General features: G+C 44.5%; 3 protein-coding genes across 7 annotated transcripts in view; 1 reads left to right on the forward strand and 2 right to left on the reverse strand.

Moving 5' to 3' along the window:
- ano2b (anoctamin 2b) overlaps positions 1–3601 on the reverse strand; it is a 42090-nt gene extending 38489 nt beyond the window's left edge. For 2 of the 4 annotated variants that reach the window (XM_028954862.1, XM_028954861.1), the window contains exons 1-3: positions 3437–3601; positions 1860–2029; positions 123–446 (exon numbers count right to left, since the gene is read on the reverse strand). In XM_028954862.1, coding sequence (XP_028810695.1) covers positions 123–446; positions 1860–2029; positions 3437–3467 — 525 coding nt within the window. In that variant the 5' untranslated portion in view covers positions 3468–3601. Of the gene's footprint in view, positions 1–122; positions 447–541; positions 561–658; positions 1710–1859; positions 2030–3436 lie in introns of those variants that run through there. The other 2 variants (XM_028954863.1, XM_028954864.1) reach the window with 2 other exon arrangements.
- A 5360-nt stretch (positions 3602–8961) lies between these two features.
- Positions 8962–16817, forward strand: cd9b (CD9 molecule b). 2 transcript variants are annotated; one of them, XM_028954633.1, is made up of 8 exons: positions 8962–9113; positions 12258–12360; positions 13902–13999; positions 14301–14375; positions 14610–14711; positions 14809–14904; positions 15003–15086; positions 16270–16817. In XM_028954633.1, the coding sequence occupies exons 1-8, from the start codon at positions 9045–9047 to the stop codon at positions 16333–16335; spliced, it is 693 nt and encodes a 230-aa protein (XP_028810466.1). In that variant the 5' UTR covers positions 8962–9044; the 3' UTR covers positions 16336–16817. The 2 variants fall into 2 exon arrangements, with proteins under 2 accessions (XP_028810466.1, XP_028810467.1); XM_028954634.1 differs by lacking the exon at positions 8962–9113 and adding an exon at positions 10561–10775.
- A 708-nt stretch (positions 16818–17525) lies between these two features.
- On the reverse strand, positions 17526–22392 carry cwf19l1 (CWF19 like cell cycle control factor 1). The gene is made up of 14 exons (XM_028955004.1): positions 22265–22392; positions 22077–22161; positions 21903–21987; positions 21724–21825; positions 21387–21601; positions 21180–21295; positions 20136–20220; positions 19899–20048; positions 19691–19817; positions 19227–19309; positions 18932–19141; positions 18394–18513; positions 17963–18060; positions 17526–17883 (listed from the first exon to the last, which is right to left on the reverse strand). Exons 1-14 carry the CDS (start codon positions 22285–22287, stop codon positions 17739–17741), a joined length of 1644 nt encoding a protein of 547 aa, XP_028810837.1. The 5' UTR covers positions 22288–22392; the 3' UTR covers positions 17526–17738.
- Positions 22393–22690: the final 298 nt, after the last annotated feature.

A 22690-nucleotide genomic window follows, 5' to 3' on the forward strand; every position in this document is an offset into this window, starting at 1 on the left:
CGCCCACACGAATCCATTTCGCCGAGCGTTTGTCACCACATGGCATTATCTGGATCCGTGCTGTGGCGTGAGATTTCATGATTTCTACAAACCCAACCCTCGTCCTCCTCCTCCTCACACACCTCGCTGCCATGCTCCATCTCCAGACCGGCCTCCTTCAGGTTGGCTTCGAACTCCTCTCGGATCATCCTCTTCTCCCCTTCAGCCGGGTCGGCGGGTCCCAGATCCACCGAAACCTCGCCCCGCTCCGCCTTGCCCTCCTCCGGCCCCTTCTGTGCCGCCCTCAGCGGGAAGCTGCCATTGGATATGACGGAGAGCCGGTGCTGGTCCGGGGAGTCCCGGGCGGACGGCCGCCTGTGGCAGTGGTACACCAGCACATAGTCCACTTTCCTCTTCCCGTCCGCGAAGTACAGCCTCTGCTCGGGGTCCATGAAGTTGTTGACCACCTGAGGAGGACAGAGATGGGTGTGAGGGATGGAGACGTTAGAGCCGCCGCTGTCATCTGTGGAAGTGAGGAGGGGGGCGTGCTGCCAGTATTTACGATGTAGGTCAGGGTTTCACTCTCTCTCCACACGCACCGAGCCAAAAACCCTCCATCTGTGGCCACACGCACACGCTCCCAAGTTAGGGTCTGAATCTAAACGTTGCATCCACTCACCGGTATCTTGCTGCCAGAGGACAACGGAGGCTGCATGTCGCTCTCGCGAGAGAACAGAGGGAAAGAGAGAGCGAGAGAGAGAGAGAAAGAAAGAAAGAAGGAGAGCAAGGCAGTAACACTGGGGACGCGCTCCGGTCACCTCGAGGCGACGGAGGGCTCCATGGCTCAGGCGCAGAACGCCTGGTGTCGCGCGCGGCGCGCGAACCCCGTCTGCGCGCGCGGCCGCGGCGCCGCGCTCCTCCGCGCGCTCCGAGAACCTGTACGTGGGAGGATCGGCTTCAGATGGCCGAGGGCCGGCATAGATGCATTCGTTTCAACGACGAAAGAAAGAAAGAAAGAGAGAAAGAAGAAAACAAGAACGCTCACGGAATCAGCACCGTTTAAAAAAAAAAAAAAATTAAATGCTTATAAATCTGTGCCGAACCCTTTTTGGTCTATTCAACAAAAGCCGCTGAATCGGAGGACGCGGCGCGACGCGCGAGTTCGTTGGAGAACTACCCCGACCCTCCTGTGAGCAGTGCAGGCGGGGGGGTGTGACCGAGGGGGCAGATCGATTCACGGGACAACACCTCTACTAAAAGTGCGCTAACCAAGAAAACACACACAAATATACGCACAAATCGCAAAGGATGTCACGCGTAAAAAAAATAAAAAGCTTCCTGGCCGCAGAAATGACATTTCTCACGAACGAAGCCACCAGGACGAGGACACGAGGTCACAATTAGCGTCTCGCTGATCTCGCGAGAGAATCAAGAATAAAAGTTACGCGACGCGCGCATGTTTTCCACACTGAAAATGGGCGAATACACGTCGCTTGCATTTGCTTATGCGTGTTTAACGCGTTTAGAATGGTGGATTTGTTGGTAAGTCCACGTAAAGACGGCCGCCTGTCGCTCCGTCGGCGTGACGCCGCCCACGGCCACAGAGGCCCCGCCCACCTCGCGGGTCGCCCGCGCCACGCTCGCTGGTCTCCATGGAAACCGGCGGCCTTTACGCACAGATTCGATGGTCGGCAGGCGCCAGAGGGGAATACACGTCTTCAGATTTACTCCTAAAGAATCAATAAAGTGGCACTTTGATGAAGTGTAGTTCAGTTCTGAAGTCGTTTGCTCGCTATTAGCTTCAAAGCAAACACACGCGACTGGCCGAGAAAGTCGCGGGGAAAAAAACCTCGATAAATGAACTCCAGCCTGATGCTCACCGTCTCCACGCCCTCCTCCTCCTCCTCCTTTTCCGGCTCGCCTCCTCGGGGCGAGAGGAGACCCGTTCCCGAGTTCTCCCTCGCCGAGCCCCGCGGTCCTTCGCTGTCTATGGAGGACGACTCGCTCAGCGCCGTGGTCACCTCCACCGTCACGGCGCCGCGCCATATTTCTGTCGAGGGAGGGCAGACGACAAGAAAGGAGACGCAGAAGGCAGTCATGAATGAGCCTGTCTGACAGGTGTGTGAGTGTGTGTGAGTGTGTGTGTGAGTGTGTGTGTGTGTGTATACCGTGAGCAGGAACACCAGCGTCAACACAACACTCCCCAGGGAGAGGATTCCAGGTCCCCGCATATGTAATAACGCCTGCATTACTTATGCACGGCGTGTCGTAGGCAAAATAATACATATTAGGGTTCTTTAGAAAATATCGATACTTACGTGGTGATATTGTATCATTTACATTTACATTTATGGCATTTGGCTTACAGCGACTTACAACGTACTTTCATGCTACCATCAATAAAGTAGATCTGTTCTGGTTCAACAGGACTCAAACCATGAATACAATCACTTTATTCACTCTGTTGTAGTTTTTCCTTGCGTACGTCAGACTATAAGAAAGTTAGAAGTTAGCCTGGAAGACATTTTTTAAGCTGCCGATAGAAAATACTCAGCGACTGTGCTGCTCTGACCTCGAGGGGAAGTTCGTTCCACCAGTTCACTCCTCCAAGGGCCAAGACAGAGAAGAGTCTAGACGAGGGTCTTCCTCGTACCCTCAGCGTTGGGTGACCAGGCGAGCAGTACTGGAGGGTCGGAGAGTTCGAGGTGCAGCGCGAGGTATAATGGGGGCTCTGGGGTACGTTGGTGAAACCCCAAGTTTGGCTTTGTAGGCCACCATCAGCATTTTGAGTCTGATGTGGAGGGGGCAGCTACTGGGAGCGTACCAGTGGGGTGGTGTGCGAGAATACTTGTGTGTCGTATACTTGTGTGTCATTGGAAGCAAGTTAAGTTTATCTATATATGTGAAACCCTTTAAAAAATTACAATAATAATAAAATTCACTCGTGCTACAGCAAAACACTTATATAACTAACTATGTAAACCGGGCTGCCTATTTTGACCTCCAGTGATAATGGCAACCCCTGTGACACAATATATTCACAATGTGGACATACATTTTTGGACATTTACTGTTCAGTGGCAAATTCACCACGAACCCCAAAACATACATCTAAAAAGCCACAATCTCACTGAGGAAAACAAACAGACAAAGAAATTCAATCGTCGCCTGTTAAATTCAATATATCACCAATGAAGATGAATGTTTGTGTTTATGAGGGTGAGTGCCAGTACTTAGTCACATTTGATCCGATCTAATCTGACCTGATTTGACATGTCCCACCCTACGCTATCCTGTACGGGTCTTCCCGACGGAAGCAGGTGCCTAAGGACTGAACAGCAGATGCTGTTGCACGCGGCCTCCTCGCGGCCTTTGGGAATGTCTGCCTTCGTTAAGAACACCAGGCTATTCTCTTACGAATAAAAGGCTTCTTTCCAACGTTTGTTTGAAAGCTTACCTGGAAACAGCGGCGCTTCACTCTCCGACATGCTGCTGGTCAGACGGCGGGAGGGATAAGGGGACCTGGAAAGACTTTGCCGGCTTTGCAATCCGCTAAGATCGCAAGGGGCTTATGGCAGACCAAACTTTGACTAATGACTCGAACCTTCTGTCTCGGTCTAGACTTCACGTTTGTCTCCTGCTCCACATAGACACAACTATGCGAGGACACCTCCAGCATTGTCCCAGCATATTACGTAAAAAGCTAATCAGTGCTGTAACGATGAACAATATTCATTAACATGGATTAAAGAAGATGGTAAAACCATCAATATTTAACAGCCTGAACAGACGCTCCAAGGCAGATGACCATAAGATAAACCATGAAGGTGTCAGCCTATGCAGTGGTGGGCCTTCACGTGGAGTCCAGTTACACAACTTTTCAATAAGAGTATCCAGTGTGATACTCACCCTTGAACCACAGTCATCCACAAGCAGAACGTCTCTCACCCCAACAGGCTCCAGTTACGCTCTAGCCGCAAAATAGCCCCGTAGCCATCTATCTGATTGTTTTGTCTGCAGATGTATCTGTCCAATTAAATATTGAAGCCCAGCTTCGAAGAAACCAATGACTGCTCCAGGTTCAGCACCACTGATGCATGCCTAAAAGGGGGTATTAATGCTTTAAGTGGAGGATTCACTTGGAGAGGAAAAGTACTTTTTTTTTGTCTCAAATATTTATTTGACCTCAGTTGAAACTTTTAGGGTGCTAAAACTCTCAGGGTATCTCACAAAAATGTGGCATTTTTCCTGTTGAGTCCTGAATCATTGAAAAATTCAATGATTCAATTGATTTAAATAAATCTTCACCAGTGACACATGGAGTTGTCAAACCAAGTCTCATATGCCCATATTAGTACCTCTCACCTGCCAAGGTTTTTTTTTTTTAGAAATATCGATTTTCCACTAATCACTTCAAACATGTGATCGTGTCAGTACAGTACAGTACAGGCCAAAAGTTTGGACACATCTTCTCATTCATTTTCCTGACCATTTACATTGGTAGATTCTCACTGAAGGCATCAAAACTATGAATGAACACATGTGGAGTTATGTACTTAACAAAAAGTGGAGACCTGGCCTCCACAGTCACCGAACCTGAACCCAACCGAGATGGTTTGGGGTGAGCTGAGCAAATGGCGGCTATTTTGAAGAAACTAGAATATAAAACATGTTTTCAGTTATTTCACCTTTTGGTTATGTACCTTAAGTACATAACTCCACATGTGTTCATTCATAGTTTTGATGCCTTCAGTGAGAATCTACCAATGGAAATGGTCATGAAAATTAACACATTGAATGAGAAGGTGTGTCCAAACTTTTGGCCTGTACTGGATATTTTCCTTCAAATAGCAGGTCCTGGAGCCAAGCCTGGTTTGGTTTGGTACACGGCCCTCCCTGTCACTTTTTCCACGGATTGCCACTTATTGCATTACTGTCAGCTATTATGGCAATGTATTCAGCAATGTATTTTTATAGATCTGTGCTAGAAGACAAGCCTCCAGCCCAATAGTATGGCTAATGTTGCTCCAAATTTGGTAGATTTCCACTTCTAGCAGATCATGCCCAAGCCAATTCATTTTGCGTCCATTACTTCTTAGTGCCTTCCAGCCTCAGACTCTCATGGGAAAGTTTAATTAATTTGAGCCTATATAATGAATCTCTTAAGCAAGACTTTAATTTTGGTACATTTTAATATGGTACAGGTTTTTATGTCTGATATTACATTTATATCTCATGAGGGCAGATTTTCTAGTCAGCAAGCGTCACAATGCAGTAAACTAACATTAAGGTAACTGCTAAATAAGTAATAAAAGGGCAATAATCAGAAACTCAAATAATGTTGAATTCAAATGGTTGATAGAAAATGAGTGAAGGAATTAGTTGATTTTATTGAATGAGTAGTATCTGTCATGGGAGAAGACGATAAAGGAAGGCAGACTGTTCCGATGCCAAGGGGCAATAAAGATCCTGCAAATAAATGTTACGAAGGCCGCTATTCTTTTCTTGTACACTTGTTTGTTGATTAAAAACTAGCCTCTATACTGGTAGCACCAGCAATTCTGGATGTGTCACTCATGTTCCTGGATTTGTTCAGTTCAGCCTTCAACTGCCTATAAGATTTTAATTAAACATGCCACACCTTAAACTGGTTCTGTAATCCCTCTGGGCTCAAACTGTCCCAGACTTATTCGTGTCCGTCTCTCTGTCTGTTTTCATACCGCCTTTGGCTAAATTATAAGATCGGGGTCCTCCCACAACAGAACTGTGGTTTTAACACAGCGGCGCAGACGCACCATTTGTCCACAAGAGGGCGCAATTTGACAAGGATTTCTGAACACAGTCACGAACCACGCAACAGGCAGTAAGGCAAGTAATGATCACATCTTCCTTACGTAATCATTACCAGAAGCCAGTTATGTAGAATTTGTTACGAAGAGCAGGAGCACATTCTGAATTACTGTCCATACTGTGATCGTGCCTTCATTCATTCGGCCTGAATGATTATGTCGTGTAGGATGTATGAAGCATTAACAATTCATGATTTGTAACTGGGATCATCTATGGTTGTTCAGAAATGTCAGCTTTATAAATAACCTAATGGCACAATAATACTTCAAAGGACTTGACCAGCTGTTGACAAGGTGATTTTTTTGTATTTTTCCTCCATTACTCCATGAGGGTGGTAGTAGCCTAGTGGGTAACACACTCGCCTATGAACCAGAAGACCCGGGTTCGAATCCCACTTACTACCATTGTGTCCCTGAGCAAGACACTTAACCCTAAAATTGCTCCAGGGAGACTGTCCCTGTAATACTGATTGTAAGTCGCTCTGGATAAGGGCGTCTGATAAATGCTGTAAATGTAAATGTAAATGTAAGTTTATTCTCTTGGGCACAAGGTGCTATGTACACTGCTCAAAGCCCCTAAGCTCCCTTTTCCCCAAGCGTTTCACCAGATGCTATGATGAAACAGCTAGGTGAAGTCATCATTCATCATCCGCAAAGATTAAGTAGGTTGCAGTCAACTGTTAGTCACCGTGAGGCATGTAGCAACACTTGCGTGGGTATTTAATAAAAAGGTCACATCTCCACAGTTTCCGAAATTTCGTCAGCACCCGTCTACTCCCTTTCTCAACTCGACCACTGCGACTTTCCCAATGCAGCCTCCACCCCTTCATGTTTCCGCATCCAGAAGCAGCGAAGAGGGTGTGATGGTAAAGGTGCTGTTGTTTGGCAGTGAGCCACGTGAACCACACATTAAAGTTCTTAAAATTAAGACTTTTGGACAAATTCAGAGAATCACTTGTAGTTTCTTCACTTTTGCCAAATAGAGCAAATGAAAATGGTTCTAAGCTTGATTCTGTGAGTTGTGGGGGGTCAGTCATGGATCAAATAACATGTTTCAATTACATTGCACTATAATTTAGCAACTAGCTACAGGGACAGTCCACGTGGAGAAAACCGGAGGGTTCCGCTTGGGCACACGGCGGTAGTTCGGCATTTGTGCTTACCCAAATAACTTCTCCAGGTTTGGGTACTTGACTAGAATTGCTAAACTTCAACCTGGAAAAGATGGAGTAATGGACTAAATGATGCATACGCCGGGCGGAAAATGTGACTGCGCGATCTTCAGATTTGACCTTTCGCATCTCCCCACGTTGTGAAGTTCGAGGTTGCTACAACATCGCCTAAACACAGCAGCCGCACCGCAGCAAGCGGCTGAGAAAGAAGAAGTGCCTCGGGCTCACGCCGACTCTAATTAGCAGCTCATAATGTCTCATCTGTCTCCGTCTGAATCAAACAGGGCCAGAGGGAACGGCCACACTGTTAGCTGCATCAGCCTGGTCACATGATTAAATTCTGTCTTCGGCGTGCTGATGGGACACATCGACGTGTAACGGAACTAGAGATCAGTTGTGGGTGAGGCATCGAGGGACAGCAGATACCGTGTCAGATTTTGAAAGCCTTCGGGACTGTGTCTGGCGTTCTCAGGGCCGGGGGGGTTCTCGAGGACCGATGCGGCTCAGACATAGATGGATGGCTGACACAAGAGCGGTGGGCGTGCGCCTTTGAATGGAGCCCATTCTTCTGGCGCAGGCGCCTCGGCACAGGCCCGTCATCAGAGAGCCATTGTCCCCTTCCTCGTTCCGTCCTTGTACTGTGAATCTCTGACACCACCAGCTCAGGGAAGCATCAAAGCAATTACAGTCGGCGCAAGCAGACCCGAGGGCGGCCGAGTTAGTCGTTCTTTCACCAGATGAGTGACAGGATCCAGCTTACTGATTATACACATTCGCCAGAAGCACAATAGCCGCGGAATTTGTTTTGCCGGTGCCACAGCTTTCGTGGTCGAGGCGTCCGTTTTGATTAACAGAAAAAAAACAAACTTTAGAATTTCAAGCATCAAAACTTGATATAGCTGAAAGCATTTGAAATCAAGAAACTACTTCTGTGTACAGAGTGTCTACATTTAGAAGGCAAAAACAGGCCGGTTAATGTGATAGAAGATTCAGCAACAAAACATCAAAGAGTTACAAAAGAGTTTAAAACCCCAGTCAAAAGACTACTGTAAAGTTTATTGTCACTTCAGCTACATACAGTACATAGTGAAACGAAACAACGTTTCTCCAGAACCTGGTCCTTCGTGTAGCATTTGAACGATTGGACAAAGTTACATATTGACATAAAGTGCACGTGTGCGACACCAACAGACTGGGCTACACAAAGTGCAAACAGGGCACTGAGGCAGTAAAAGATGAACCTTTAACAAAAACCATGTAGACACAATGAGATAGACAACGCTAAACTAGTGAAATGAGTAATAAATGGACAGAGATAAATGGGCAGCGTGCAACATTTTTCTGCTCATTTTGCACGTTTGTCTTGTCTTGTGTGTCCTGTTTGAAATACCCAGCATGTCCTCTTACAAGCATCCTACATGATGTGTGTCCTGTTTGTCCTTGTTCAGTGTACAGAAAACTTTTTACTTTTTTTTTTATACCCCTGTACAATATTCAAGTTCTAGTTTTAGTTAGTATAGTTTAGTGTGTATATACCTATACAGTACAGGCCAAAGGTTTGGACAAACCTTCTCATAAGTCCGCATGTGTTCATTAATGGTTCTGAATGAACACATTTTTTTTTTGATGCCTTCAGTGAGAATCTACATGTAAATGGTCCAAACTTTTGGCCTGTACTGTATAAATTTCTTTATTTTACGATTGCTCTATGGGGAGCCTGTGTGAAACATTATTTCAATAGAAGATGCAATACTGGTGTATACTGTTGTACTGACAATAAACAAATCTTGAATCTAAAAAAAATCTCTTAAAAATAAATTAACAAATAAACAACAGCAGAAATGTTATTTAAAGAGATTTGCGAAAGGCTTGAATAGAAAAGAAAGAAAGCGAAGCACGTGTGGAGTCGGGAGGGTGTGAAGATAACGGGGCGGGTCACGCGGATTTCCACGGCGGACACTCCACTCTCCGCTCTCCTCCACGGACCGAGGCGCGCTTATTCTGCACCTTTTTTGCGCTTCGCGGGTGTGCATCGGAGGACATCATGGCGGCGTTGTCCAGCGCAGAACTCTGCGTCAAATATGTTTTGTTCATCTTTAATTTCGTCTTCTGGGTAAGTGGGTTTTTTTTTTAAAGTTGACACGGTGACATCGCGTCGCGTTTCAATCCGCCTGCTGCCGACTGATTTTACAATTTCTGTTTTGTCGCAATCGTGCGGTAGGCGTTTTTTTTTATTCAGAATAGAATAGAATGCCTTTTGTTGTCATTATACGCATGCACAATGAGATTAAAAGCATTTAAACCGGATTCTGACAGGCAGACACACAGTTAGCATTCTAAATTTGTAACCGGTTCGTTTTTTAATTGTTCTGTTGCAACTAAATACATTTTTCGCCGTCTGTAATCTGCATTTGTTGCGCATGCGCCGCTCCAGTCAGCCTGATTTAAATATTCAATCACCGCCCCCACATTATGCTTTTAGGGGAGATTAGAGGGGCGTTTCCCCTCTCTGGTGGGACATTTGGGTGGAGTGGGGGGGGGGGTCTCCCAGAGTCCCCTAAAACCACAGTCTGGCTGGCACGGGGTGGCACCCCCCAACACACACGCTGCTTTAGAATGCTGCCAATGCCCCGCACAGATTCCAAGTTGCAGGAATATTAATATGTCAGGGGAGGAACTCCGGATTCTGTCGGGTCAACAAACGTAACCGCTGTTTGCTTTAAAAGCAGAATGGCGGCGTTTCTCCTTAAGCCCCTGCTTTAGCGTTTGGGGCGTGTGCTGTTTGATTTTTGTGGCATGAGTTCACGGCACAGACTTGTACAGAGACATTGTTTCCCTCCCAGCTCCAACAAGTGGCCCTGTCAGCTCGTTTGGTGCCATCTATTGGGAGCTGGCGGCGCACGGAGCTCCTCCGGCGACAACAACAACCAAAAAGAGAAAAAAAAAAGCCCAGCTCCAGTTTGCTCTAAGGTCTAAATCAGAGACGGTAAGCGGAGAGAGAGAGAGAGAGGTGGCTGGGCAGGTGCACAATGTCGCGCTTGTTGGCGTCCAAGTGCCTTTTGGGGAAGTGCAGCTCGGGTTTCCTCCTCCACAAAAGAAAGGCCCAACCAAACCTCCCCCAACCCAGGCATCACCTGCAAACAGCACTGGCGACCACAGCGTTACACGGACCACAAAAAAAAACAGAAACACTGACACTTGAATACTAACTAAGAGAAATTGTCCCTTTTTTTCATATCACTTCATCGCAGCATTGCTTATCTTTGTTTGAGTATCGTTCATATGGACCGTTTGGTCAACAGGTACGTGCCACACCTCCCTTCATATGTTCTCTTTAGTTGTGAACGGCTTGTTTTTAAGCTATAAGAAGCACGTAGTTTTATTTATTTCAACAAAAACTGCAATTTTTTTTACTCATTTACTCTGTTTGAGGGTGGTAACTAAGCAACGGTTTCTATACCCCCCCTTCCTCTTTTGGCCTGACTTATTCATTCCTTTTTTTTTTTTTTTTTTTTGGCTCCACCCATCCACACACCTAGAACCTATTTGAAATCAACCCCTCCTCCACCAGCTCTGGCCATCAGGCGAAACCCAGGTGGGGCAGAAAACCTTTTCCTTTCTTTCTCTGTAACGGTGAGAGGCTGCTGTGGCCGGTTTGAAGGTCCTACTTGCTCCTGCTGGAAACCCGTGGTAGCCTCAGACCCTCACCATGGCAGTAATGGGTGGAAACAAATGCATCAAGTACCTGTTGTTTGGTTTCAACTTCCTCTTCTGGGTAGGTTCTTTCTTGTGAAAGCTTCCGCGATGTGTTTCTTCTTGGGCAGTGCATTTGAAATATGGGCAACCTGTAGGTCTGATCCGATGTCTGGTGAGGGGTATTGAACTGGATTTATTGCTCGTGCGCGTTCGTGTGTTCATGGAAGCTGCCCAACTTGTGCTCCGTATTCCATGCTGCGAAAGTGTTTTTTCTAGCAATGTGTGTGTGTGTGTGTGTGTGTGTGTGTGTGTGTGTGTGTGTGTGATATATATATATATATATAGTGTCTGTCCCAGTTCGTTTGGAACCATTTTGTAATTGTACCGCTTTCAACTTTTCTTTGCTTTTGGGTACTGCGTTGGCTTGGCCGTAGCTAATGGGGTTAATGAATGGGGTTAACTTCTGGCATGGTGCAGTTATTTGGAGTGTGTGTGTGAGTGCAGTCGTAGGTTCTGTTATATTGTCTTATTATATTGTGGTGTCCCGCTGTTCATTAAAACATTTTTTTTTTTTTTTTTTTTTTTTTTTTTATGGTTAGGTTAGCACAGCTTATCGAGGAATCAGGCTTTGTGCCCTGGTTTTGTTGCTAAAGGAAACCCTGCTTTTTTTTTTTTTTTTTTTTTTTTTTTTCAGGGCATAAAAAAAAAAGTGGGTTGGAAACCCCTTGCTGCTGTATTCTTTGAATTCCACACTTCTCGGCATGACGAAGGGAAGGCGTGTTCCTGCGCGTTCCTAGCATCGCTGTGCCCTTCCGTCTGAAAAAGAAAATTGCCCAAAATCTACATTTATGTTCTGTTTGTCAGAAGATGGTGGCATGGGCTGTTTAAATGCAAGAATCTGAAGAATCCCAAATACAATAATGTTGGTTTTTCTCCATGTTTAGTCTCACAGGGCTACATGTTCTAGACAGACAGAATGAGTTTCTCAATCCCTCGGCCTGTAGTTCCACTTGTAAAAACTGTAGTTATTGAACAGAACCGGCAATTACTGACGTGAACTAGACAGTCGGATTGGAGGAGACGTTCTTGCATGTTTGTCTTTTGAAAACAAGGTTTAGGATGACCCTGTATTTGGGTCTGATTCTGTCATCTGAGAACGCCTCAACAGGGTATCTTGGTCAAGCTGAGACGTGACTCACATCTAGTGTGCATGATCTTGTTCCTGTTTCATAAACGCTACTTGGCAGGAACAAGTGATTCCATCGCATTTGTCATATAACCGCATATAGTTACTTGGCCTACAGTAACCATATTCAACATACTCATTCATGTCCTTTTTACCACAAAGTTGTGACTTGGCACCTGGACAAATGTGTGAATTAAGCGTCTCGGGCACAAGTAAAACGGGTTTAGCGGCTCTTGTACTTGCAGGGTGTCTCTGTGTCTTGTCTAACAGCCGGTTTGACCTCATTCCCACTGAAGTTAACTGAACCGTGAGCCAAACCCAGTCAAGTTTTTTTTTTTTTTATATTTTTACAAATGTATGTCTCCCCCTGACCAGCTTGCCGGAACCGGTGTCCTCGCTGTGGGGTTGTGGCTGCGCTTTGATAAGAAGACCGAGGGCCTTTTTGTGCCACAGGACTCCCCCTCTGTCTTTTTCACAGGTAGGACCATCTGCACTGAAACACGATGCAACACCGTTAAATAAAGCATCCCGATTCGGACTTTGTTTGATCAGGACGAGTGAGTTCGGAGGACAATGTATTTAGATTTTTTCTGTAATTGAATATTTCCACATAGTATCCAACAAATCTGGCCACACCCATACACCACCTGTGTACTGGTGTGATTTGAATGCTGCATCATTAAAGGGTAAAGAGAGAACAAATGCTGAACAAACACTGGCTGTAGTGCTGGCGAGGTACAGGTTGGTTCTCGCCACAGTTTAGTTATCTGAAGTGCTTTTTCATCTGCCCATGGTGGTTCTAGGTGGATATGGGCGTTGTTTGAAACTGCTTGTATGAATGAAATTGTGTTTGATTTGCCAGTTTTTTTACTTCAACTTCCAAACAAGCTTAATGCGAGATCTAACTGACTTTAACTATGTGTATTACTGTACAAACCCACTTCGACAATCCCTAATTATATTTTATATATATATATATATATATATATATATATATATATATATATATATATATATTGAAAGTTTTTTCAATTTATAAGGTGCACCCTATGCAAAATTTACTGATGTTTGAAGTAGTCTAGAGTAATAGTTATGAATGTATAAACAAGTTGCAGGTGACTATTTGGGCTTAATTTAAAATGTGAGTTTGTCTTTGTGTGTGTGTGATATATAAATAAATAAATATCTGGCAAATCTAGTCCTGGATGGCCATCAAGTTATTAATTCTTGACCGTGTATGTAGGGTTAGTACTTTATTTTTTCTTTTTAACTGGTAGAAGTGCATTTGCATCCTTAGAGTATAAACAGGATTCATATGCTGAACCTGCTGTCCAGAATAGGGTGGTGCAATGCCCAGCCCCCTTTTGCTGCCAGAACTGCGGCACAGGGTCACAGTCACCATTCTCCTCCACGCCAACAGGGAGTTCATTGTTCCCATGAACTTGTTTTGATTTCTCGACTCACCAGCGCTCCTATAATTTTTTTCTCTTCCGGCTCTGCAATGGCAAACATTTTGATGAGGGCCTTCCACACAAACAGACTGTGGGTGGTGTGATGTGTGTGTGGACAGAGCTGTTTATGCCTGCGTTGGAGCTATTGTTTAAGCTGCAAGTTTTCCATGCTTGCATGCCAGTTCTTGCCACTTGCTGTGACCCAGCACCAATATTATTTAAATATGTATTGGTGAAAATATGCATTTGATATGCATTTTCATCCAAAGCAAGAACCATACCACCAAAGCTTCTATAGCCTCGTAAAATGCCTCTAATCACACACACTCACAAATTGATCCAGAGCGACTAACAATTAGTAGTGACAGTGCCAGTCCCCCTGGAGCAGCTTCAGGTTAAGTGTCTTGCTCAGGGACACAATGGTAGTAAGTGACATTTGATCCTGGGCATTCTGGTTCTCACCCACTAGGCTACTACTAGTCTATATATTGTGTTTGTCAATGAAATAAATCTTAATTACCAATTGTATAGTTTTATTGTGTAAAATAAACATTACTTTTCTTATCAGGAGTCTATCTTCTCATCATTGCTGGTGCTCTGATGATGGTGGTTGGCTTTTTGGGCTGCTGTGGGGCGATCAGAGAGTCTCCATGCATGCTGGGACTGGTGAGTTTATTGACAGACTTTGTATATCTCTGGATGACCTGGGAAACTGATTTGTGTGTTTTATTTGATCAATGTATAGGAAAAATGTTTTTTACCTTGATCAAAGTTGTTTTTTTTTTTTTTTTTTAAACTGTATAAGGAAATACTCTGTGCTTGGAATAAAAAGCCTGTTTTTAAACCACATATACTTTCCTGTGGCAAAGTGTTCTAAGATGTTTCTTGAACTGAGTTAGATCTTAGATGGATGCTGGACGAACTCTGACTTCAAAAGGTGTCTGAAACCACTGCTTTGTTCCTACAGTTCTTCTTCTTCCTCCTCCTCATTTTTGCTGCTGAGGTCGCTGCTGGAATCTGGGGACTGTCAAACAAAGACAAAGTGAGTTAAATACCTGAGGCTGGATGCCATACTGGGGAATGTCCTTCAGTCATGAACACACCCTGTGCTGTTAACCAGCATTAAAGTAGATGGGTGTGATTTTAAAACACTGAGCAAACAAAGCTTTAGCAGTCTGATTTTAAATATTTTATTTATTTTCACTGTAGAGTTTGATCATTCAAACAAATGGAAGTAAATGACCTTGTGTGTGTGCCATGTGTTTTTGTTTTGCAGGTTGTACAAGACATCAAGGACTTTTACACTGAAACTTTCAATAACTTCATGACCACAAGACAAGAAGCACTGAAAACCACACTCACCGCCATTCAATACGGAGTGAGACCATTTTTATTTTTATTTTTTTGGTGCAATTATTTCATAATTTTACACTTGCATCGGTAACCTTTATCCCCTCCCCTCACTTTACCATCAGCTGGACTGTTGTGGTATCACAGGGACTATTGTGGATGCAGCAATTGCCACGGACACATGCCCAAAGAAGCAGGGTCTTAGCGCTCTCATCACAACAGTAAGCTATACACTCATCCATGTACAATTTATTGCGTTTAAATTCACTTGCTTCATTTAGAATTTTTATCCTAGATCACATACTCTTTTGCTTTGTAGAGCTGTCCCGCTGCCATCGATGACATCTTCGGCTCTAAGCTGCACATCATTGGTGGAGTGGGCATTGGAATCGGAGTGATCATGGTAAGGGCTTGTATTTCTGTACTAGTAGAAATACAATTAGAGTTACAGCCCTTGCATGGTTCCAATCATACCTGGTCGGAGCTACTATATTCATGTCATGTAGGTGACTGCCTCAGCTACTGCTCCCCTCATGTCTGGAGTTCCCCTAGGCTCTTTCTTAGGCCCAATTTGATTTTTACTTTACATACTATGCGGATGATATCCAGATCTACATGCCATTAAGAGCTATTAGTAATTATTCTATTGATAAACAAGTGAGCTCAGTCATAAAAACAAGTTTAGGACTATGTCCAAGGTCAAAGGTTATTTACCACCTGGAGATATGGAGCGGGTAATCCATGCATTTATCACCTCATTGCTGGATTACTGTAATTCATCAAACTTTGGTATTGGTCAGTCCTTAACCCATCAGCTGCAACTAGTGCAGAACATAGTGACTCTCTGCTCACTGGCAAGCAAAAGTGTGACTGTTTCTTGGCCTCACTTCATTGAAGTTTAGGATCGCTAATTTTTTAAGGCTCTTAAGGCGTCAGCGCCCCAGTACCTCTGTGACCTTCACATATATAGTCCAGCAAGACAACTTAGGTCATCTGATCAGCCTCTCTTGACCATCCCTAGGACAAGGCTAAATACTTGAGTAACAACCTTCCCTGGCATGTTCGATCTGCTATCACTTAGAGGCTTTAAAAACTAAACTAATTAATTAGAGCTGGCTAAGGAGTGATGTTTTGATATTTTTGTTATTTTATGTCCTGTGGTTTTATTGCTTTTGTCTTTGTTTTATTATTTTATGTTCTAAGTGTTTTATGATCACTTGTATTTGTTCTTAGCTGTCAATTTTATGTACACATTAGAGGTGTGATCCTTCACTAGTCTCACTAGTTTCTACATGGTCACATGATGTTTTCAAATACAAGAGTTAAGGTCTCGTTCGCCTGTGTGAATGCTTCAATTTGCTACAATGAGCAGAAAAGGTCTGTATTCTCTTCCAAGATGGTTTCCTGTAACCACTAACAGACAAAATGTTTAATTTCACTGCAGTCACAGAAGGTAAAGAATGGAACTGACATCATTGCCTATTCATACCTGTCCCAGAATTCTGTGCGCTGTGCCATATGGGAGCATGGCATGTATGTGGTGAATGGTCAGATTTGTTCTCACCGCCTCTGCCTTTCCTCCGCAGATCTTTGGCATGATCTTCAGCATGCTGCTGTGCTGTGCCATTAAGCGAACCCGGGAAGTTGTGTGAGGATCATTTCCATGGAAACCCTCAATCCTGCACGATTAATTTATCCAGTGTGTTCGTCAGGTTTTTTTTTTTTTTTTTTTTTGTCCCTGCACACGCCTGCACTTACAAGATCACTGTTTTGTCAGTGGATGCCTGGAGGAGCTGAAGTGCCTGTTACTGGAGTGACTCAGTCTAATCGAATGTATATAAACGTGCAGATGAATATTCTAATCATTTTGATTTGACCTATTAGAAAAGAGGACATTTGGCGCAATTTTTTTTTTTTTTTTTCTTTTTTTCTCCTTCTTCTGAAATTGCTTATGCTCAGTTATTTACCTGGAGAGGTTTATTTCATAAGCTATGATTTAACTATTGTAACTTTTTTGAATTTTTAGAGAGCTCTGATTTTATAATTATTATAAATGTCTATACTTATTTTGATGACCAAACATATGTGTAACAGTTTGAAAGACAAATAAAATGTGCTAACAAGTGGGAAATAAGGAACCGTGTGTTTTGTGTATTTTTATTTATTTATTCCCCCCCCCCCCCCCCCCCCCCCCCCCAAGATTCCTTATCCAGTTAGAAAATAAGGCTGTGCTCCTCAGCTGTGAGTGCATCCACAAATATTACTCTATTACAGGGCCAGTGGTGGCCTAGCGGTTAAGGAACTTAACCAGAAGGCTGCCGGTTCTGATCTGCCACTGAGCAAAGCACCGTCCCATGCTGCTTTCATGGCTGCCCAAGGCTCACCAAGGGTTAAAAGCAGAGGACACATTTCATTGTCACCATGTACTGTGCTGCAGTATATCACAGTATATATTATTCCATTAATGAAATGTGTTTTTTGTCCTGTCCAAAACTTCTAAATTTAAAGCTCACATTTTAGTCTGGTAATTAACGGTAAAGAACTTTTCAAAATCCAAACCATATGCACAAAATTCTTGCATATTTCATAAAATAGTTACATAAAATTTTCATGTCATACTATTTATCTGCACAGACACAATTCATGCAGTTGAACTGTGCAGCTGTTTCCTCCACCCACTGCTTAAAATTTGTGTAGTTACGTTCTTAGATTTGCATGCAACATTTGTTTACATTTTCCTTTTTGACTTTTGAGGTTGTGACTGCTCAGAGAACAGTGTGTGAGGCACAATTTGACAATCTTGCCCCCTTCTGGGTAAGAAGAACATTTCATACAAAAAAAAAAGAAGCTAAAAAGAACTTTATTTAGTGAGCTACACAAACCATAAAATAAGAAAACATTTTTATACAATATCAGCTCAACCACAGTTCCAGCACATTTAAAACATTATCACTGCAGTGATAGTGTCTTTAGAGATTACTGAACATTTTAAAAACTGAACGGGGGGAGTATCTGCTCATCTCTTTCTAAACCACCCTCCAAATTGGAAATCTGTTCAGTCTTCCATGGTGAAGTCGAAGGGCTCGAACTCGGCACGGACCTGCTGCGTCAGAGTTTCCTCTTCGTCGCGGCTATACTTACACTCCCTCCAGTCAGCGCGTGTTGGGATGTCCAGGACCGCTTCGCTTGCCAAGACCTCCCTGGAAAAGACACAGACATTCAGGAACAGTGCGGTTTAAGTAAATTCCCTACGTAAAAACACTGCATCACAGTCCCCACCTGCCAAACTGCAGAGGGAAATTCTTTTTTATTCGATAGAAGAGCTTCTCGCCTGAATCCAGCTCCAGGTAGAAGTATGGGGTTCCGGGAGGGGCAATCTAAATGAGATCAGTTAAAGAATATAAAATGCACAGCTCACAAAAAGAATTTTTTTTGACTCAACATCACCCTACTTCAATGCTTGTTAACAGTGAATAAAGAATTTTTCTTCCCAAACCCAAAAATTTTGATATGCCGAAATAACAGGTAGAATTGCAATAGCAATGTGCAGTTACTTGGTCACTTTTTATGATGAATTAATTGTATCCTTTGTATTTCTGATTCATGCATTCTTGCTCCTCTGCTGTAAAGCATGTAGCATGTCATGACTGTCGTGAAAATGAAAAGTTAGTGAAAACCTGCATCTGAACTATCATTGAGCTGGAATTTACCTGCTTCAGATCCGTGTGTTCTGGAATCTCCATCAGCTCCATCTGCTGTTCCTGGGCCTGTACCATGAAAGCTTCCTTCAGGTCCTCTGAGGAACACTTATCCATTGGTACAGGTACTACCTGAGCAGTGGAGACAAAACTGATATTATAACCCCCCCCAAAAAAACAGGAAATATACACGAAGATGGTTTTTGTTCCATTTATTATTCATGGTCATCACAGAGAAGCAAGTCCCTCAGACAGTGTTGCTAGTCACAGCAGAGACAAAAACTGGACATCTGTCTCTGCTCAGACTTAAACTGATGACTGACTGTGGGTGACACTGGGTAGGAGGCACAGCTGGACTCCAGAGCTGCATCCTTGCAGGGTCCCAGACTCACCTGACCTGTTATGTGCGTGGAGCGTCTAGGCTGACTGAAAGTCTGTTCAGAAAGCCATAAAGAGCAGCATCCACAGGGATATTTTTCCATTTTTGGAGAAAAAAAATTCTACTATATGAGGAAATCTGAATAAAAAAAAAAAAAAAATGTAAGCAAACCTGTAGCTGGAGGTGCTGGCTGCGATAGTTCCTCTCAAAGAGCACACAGCGCTTCCCCCGGCTCTTGTAGAATTTCCTCACTGCGCTCTTGTACTTATCCAGCTCCTCAACCACCTCTGAAGCCAGATCCACCACCGACTGGTAGTGGCCAATGGGCAGCAGCAGGACGTGGTCTGGGGTCAGGCAGCCCTTAGCCAGAGCCATATAACACTGAGGGCAACACACACACACACACACACACGTGATTATGACGTTACGTTCAATTTTCAATTGTCCACCAGTCAGTTAAACTTACATGGGTGCCAATACTGACAACCAGGTGCTTCTCCACCTCTGGGCTAGCCAGACAGAACCAGCAGGGACCAGTGGGCCGAGGAGCTGGGAGTGGAGAGAGGGCATGTCAGTGATGTTCTAACTTCCAAACATTACCATTTTCTACTAATTTATACTAAATTAGTATTTTACCATTAACAGCAGCAAAGAAAAGGGGCAGAATGAAAGTCACAGCCAGTCGCTGAAACCAGGATGAAGGGACTAATCTGTAAACCCTCATGCATGAAGATGAGGTCTCGCATTTAGAATCTTGCAATGGCAGCAGAGTGCATGTTTAAACCTACATGCACGTGAGTGAGATTTCCCCAAAAATGTACGAGAAAATCCTGATCATCCAGATAGCGTCATAATAATGGATGAGAAAAGAAATGGATGGATAATAATGGAGGACACTGCTTTTGAGGTTGCTACGAGACATGGACTCACGGGGTCTCCGTGGTTGTTTGTGATGATGCTGCATGTCTCCATCAGAGTGTCTTTTCCTGCCTGGACCATGGTGGTGGTGCTGTTGCTTCTTCCCCAAGTCGAAGAAATACTGAGAGGCCGGTTCCTCCTTCCAAATGACATTAAATGTCAGAAACGTGCAACTGAAACTGAACCCCAAAACGCACAAAAGTTTTTACGAGATACATACCTCATCCACAGATGAAGCCGGCACTAGCCTCTCTTTCTGGCCTTCTTTTAAGGGTTTTATGTAGGGATTCTCTGTCGTGTCTTGAGGCTGTTTGACCAGCTCTGAAGGATCCATGTTCTTCATGGGAACAATATTGAAAGCATACAAGTACTGGAAAATGAACAAAAAGTTATTTGCACAACAACCTAACAATCTTTGTGCACATAAACAGTATTAAAGACTGTTAAACTTTCATACCTTCTTTTTCCCTGGATTGTTGACAGCAGCGAGTGCAATAAATCTACTGACGTGTCTGGGACTCTCCTGAAGGACTACATGGTTTCTGGGAAGAAAATAAAATTACAGAAATAAATTAATTTGGACTAGGTGCCACCCTCCTGAATTTCTCCACAAACCAAATTTGTTTCAGGCAACTCCCTCACACAACGTAGACAACCAATAAGGTATTAATAACTGCACAACTGACGGTGGCCATTTCAGGTGCACCATGTTTCCTGCTGGGGAAGCAATTTGCATAAAAGCATTCAAACTTCTCTCAACATTTACATTTACAGCATTTATCAGACGCCCTTATCCAGAGCGACTTACAATCAGTAGTTACAGGGACAGTCCCCCCCCTGGAGCAACTTAAGGTAAATTGTCTTGCCCAATGGTAGACACAATGGTAGTAAGCAGGATTTGAAACTCCTGGTTCATAGGCAAGTGTGTTACCCACATGTTACCCAGGTGTAAAATTGGCTCATGAAGCAGCATCCAGCAGCAGTTAACATGACTACAGAAATGATCCCCACACCACTTTTAGGTCATGTGGGTGACATTGGGTGGCTACCTAATAGGGACAATAAATCAGCTTCAGAGGCGAACTCCAAATCCCGTCCAACATCACTGCTTTAAGCCAGTCTGCTCTTTTTCCAGCTTTATTTTTCACTGCAACGTCAGGTGCAGCGCTCAGTCAAGTGAAGCGATTGTCATTGTGAAAAACTGCAGCACAAAGTGACACAATGAAATGTGTCCTCGGCTTTTAACCATCACCCTCGGTGAGCAGTGGGCAGCCATGACAGGCGCCCAGGGAGCAGTGTGTGGGGGATGCTCAGTGGCATCGCGAACCGCCAACCTTCTGATTACGGCTATGATTCCTCACCCACTAGGCCAAAAACTGACCCACCACTACCCCAGCACGTCATGTGCCGCCAAAGTGAACTGGGGGGGTCTGTCGCTTCGCATTGTGTCCAGCAGAATCCGTATGCAGGAGGGATGGGAGAAGCCTGACAATTCACATACCTGTATGGGAGTCGTTCGTAGTGGACACCTTCTACTCCGGCAAAGTGGTAGCGAGGCTTCAGCTGATCACTAATTTTTGCAATGGATGCAACCCCAAAAAACTTTGTGTCTATTTCCTGCAATTAGACAGGGAATTTTTATTTATTTATTTTGCAAACTGAGGTACAAGACGGCTTTACGGGTAAATCAACCTCCACATTTGCTTACTGGGTTGTTCCCATACTGCCAAACTCCACGGGGCCACTGAGACGTCAGGAGGACGTCCACGCCTCGGAACTTCGAGCTGGACACCAGCGGGTCCACCAGCACAGACGCGTCCTTCGGGGTGAAACAGTGTGCAGGCGCGGGTTCTTGCCGCGCCTCGCGTCCGCTTACGTAGGCAATCTGCAGCCCCGATGCACCGGTGAAGATGCCCCGGCGTCCTAAACACACACACACACACACACACACACACACACACACACACACACACACACACGCAGTTCATGGAAAGCTGGAACGTTCAATGAAACATCCTAGTCTGGGCTGGAAAGAGACTCGTTACCAAGGTAGACGATGTTCTCTGCAAGCTCACATCCATCCGCACTTGGGAAGTACTTGAGCGTGTCGTGGCTGGCTGCCCCCAACACATAGGTGTGGATGGGTGCTGGGTGCGAAAACGGCAGGTGTCAGTGGACCACGCGAACCGCCATCTGTTCAGCAAAGTTGGGGTTCACAGCAAACCTTTTTTGGCTCCCGACTTGTATTCGTTCCACTCGGCTTCGGCATCCGGCGTCGATCCGAAGAACTCCCCGACGCACAGCAGTAGCTATTTAACAAAAAGCAAAAAAAAAAAAGTGACGTTGAAAGCACCCGAGGTACGGTCCGCAAAATCGCTTCACGTCGACAGCGACTTACATCAAACTGGCCGCTTTTCTTCTGAATGGCTCGGACCCGACCGAACAGCGCGCCGATTCTTCCCTCGACGTCCCCGCACGCCAAACTGCACAAGCACAACAGCGTGAAACGTTTACGCCTGGACAGCGCGGCGCGGTCGCTAAAAAAAAAAAAAAAAAGACTGTAAAGAAATAAAAATAAAAACCTACACCCTCAGCGGCTGCTCTCCCATCCCGTCGGCCGCACGGTGGTCGCGGTAAAAACACGCCGTGTGCGGAGAGCGGAGAGCGGGCTTTCCGTCTTCGGTGCGTCATCTAAGACGGGCCGTGTTCGCCCCGCGAATCCGGGTTAGCGCGACGAAACCGAAATCCCGAGAAATCATTGACGCTGATCAGTTTTTTTTTATTTTTCACCGGTGAGTGTACAGAATAAATGCATTTATCATTTTAAAAGACGTGCAAACAACAGAAGTCTTTGCGATCTTTCGCTTAGATTTACGTCATTAAATTACCGGGAACTAGTTTCTACACGGAAGATAAACTAAGTAGAACCTTTTTTTCCCAAAATTAGAGTTAGGTATTTTACTTGTATTAATTTCTCCTATATGTGTCTTCAAATGTAAACTTATGCTAGAT

The sequence above is a fragment of the Denticeps clupeoides genome, chromosome 15 (genome assembly GCF_900700375.1).
Source record: "Denticeps clupeoides chromosome 15, fDenClu1.1, whole genome shotgun sequence".
NCBI classification, from domain to species: domain Eukaryota; kingdom Metazoa; phylum Chordata; class Actinopteri; order Clupeiformes; family Denticipitidae; genus Denticeps; species Denticeps clupeoides.

What these genes read in the sequence shown, in the direction of transcription:
- cwf19l1 (XM_028955004.1), bottom strand. Translation starts at nt 22,287, where the DNA reads ATGGGAGAGCAGCCGCTGAGGGT. An exon ending in AGAAAAGCGGCCAGTTTGAT is followed by an intron (nt 21,988 to 22,076) that starts GTAAGTCGCTGT and finishes TTTGTTAAATAG; the next exon opens with CTACTGCTGTGCGTCGGGGA. An exon ending in AACACACGGATCTGAAGCAG is followed by an intron (nt 18,061 to 18,393) that starts GTAAATTCCAGC and finishes GATCTCATTTAG; the next exon opens with ATTGCCCCTCCCGGAACCCC.
- cd9b (XM_028954633.1), top strand. Translation starts at nt 9,045, where the DNA reads ATGGCGGCGTTGTCCAGCGCAGAACTCTGCGTCAAATATGTTTTGTTC. An exon ending in CTCCATGCATGCTGGGACTG is followed by an intron (nt 14,000 to 14,300) that starts GTGAGTTTATTG and finishes TTGTTCCTACAG; the next exon opens with TTCTTCTTCTTCCTCCTCCT. An exon ending in TTGGAATCGGAGTGATCATG is followed by an intron (nt 15,087 to 16,269) that starts GTAAGGGCTTGT and finishes TTTCCTCCGCAG; the next exon opens with ATCTTTGGCATGATCTTCAG.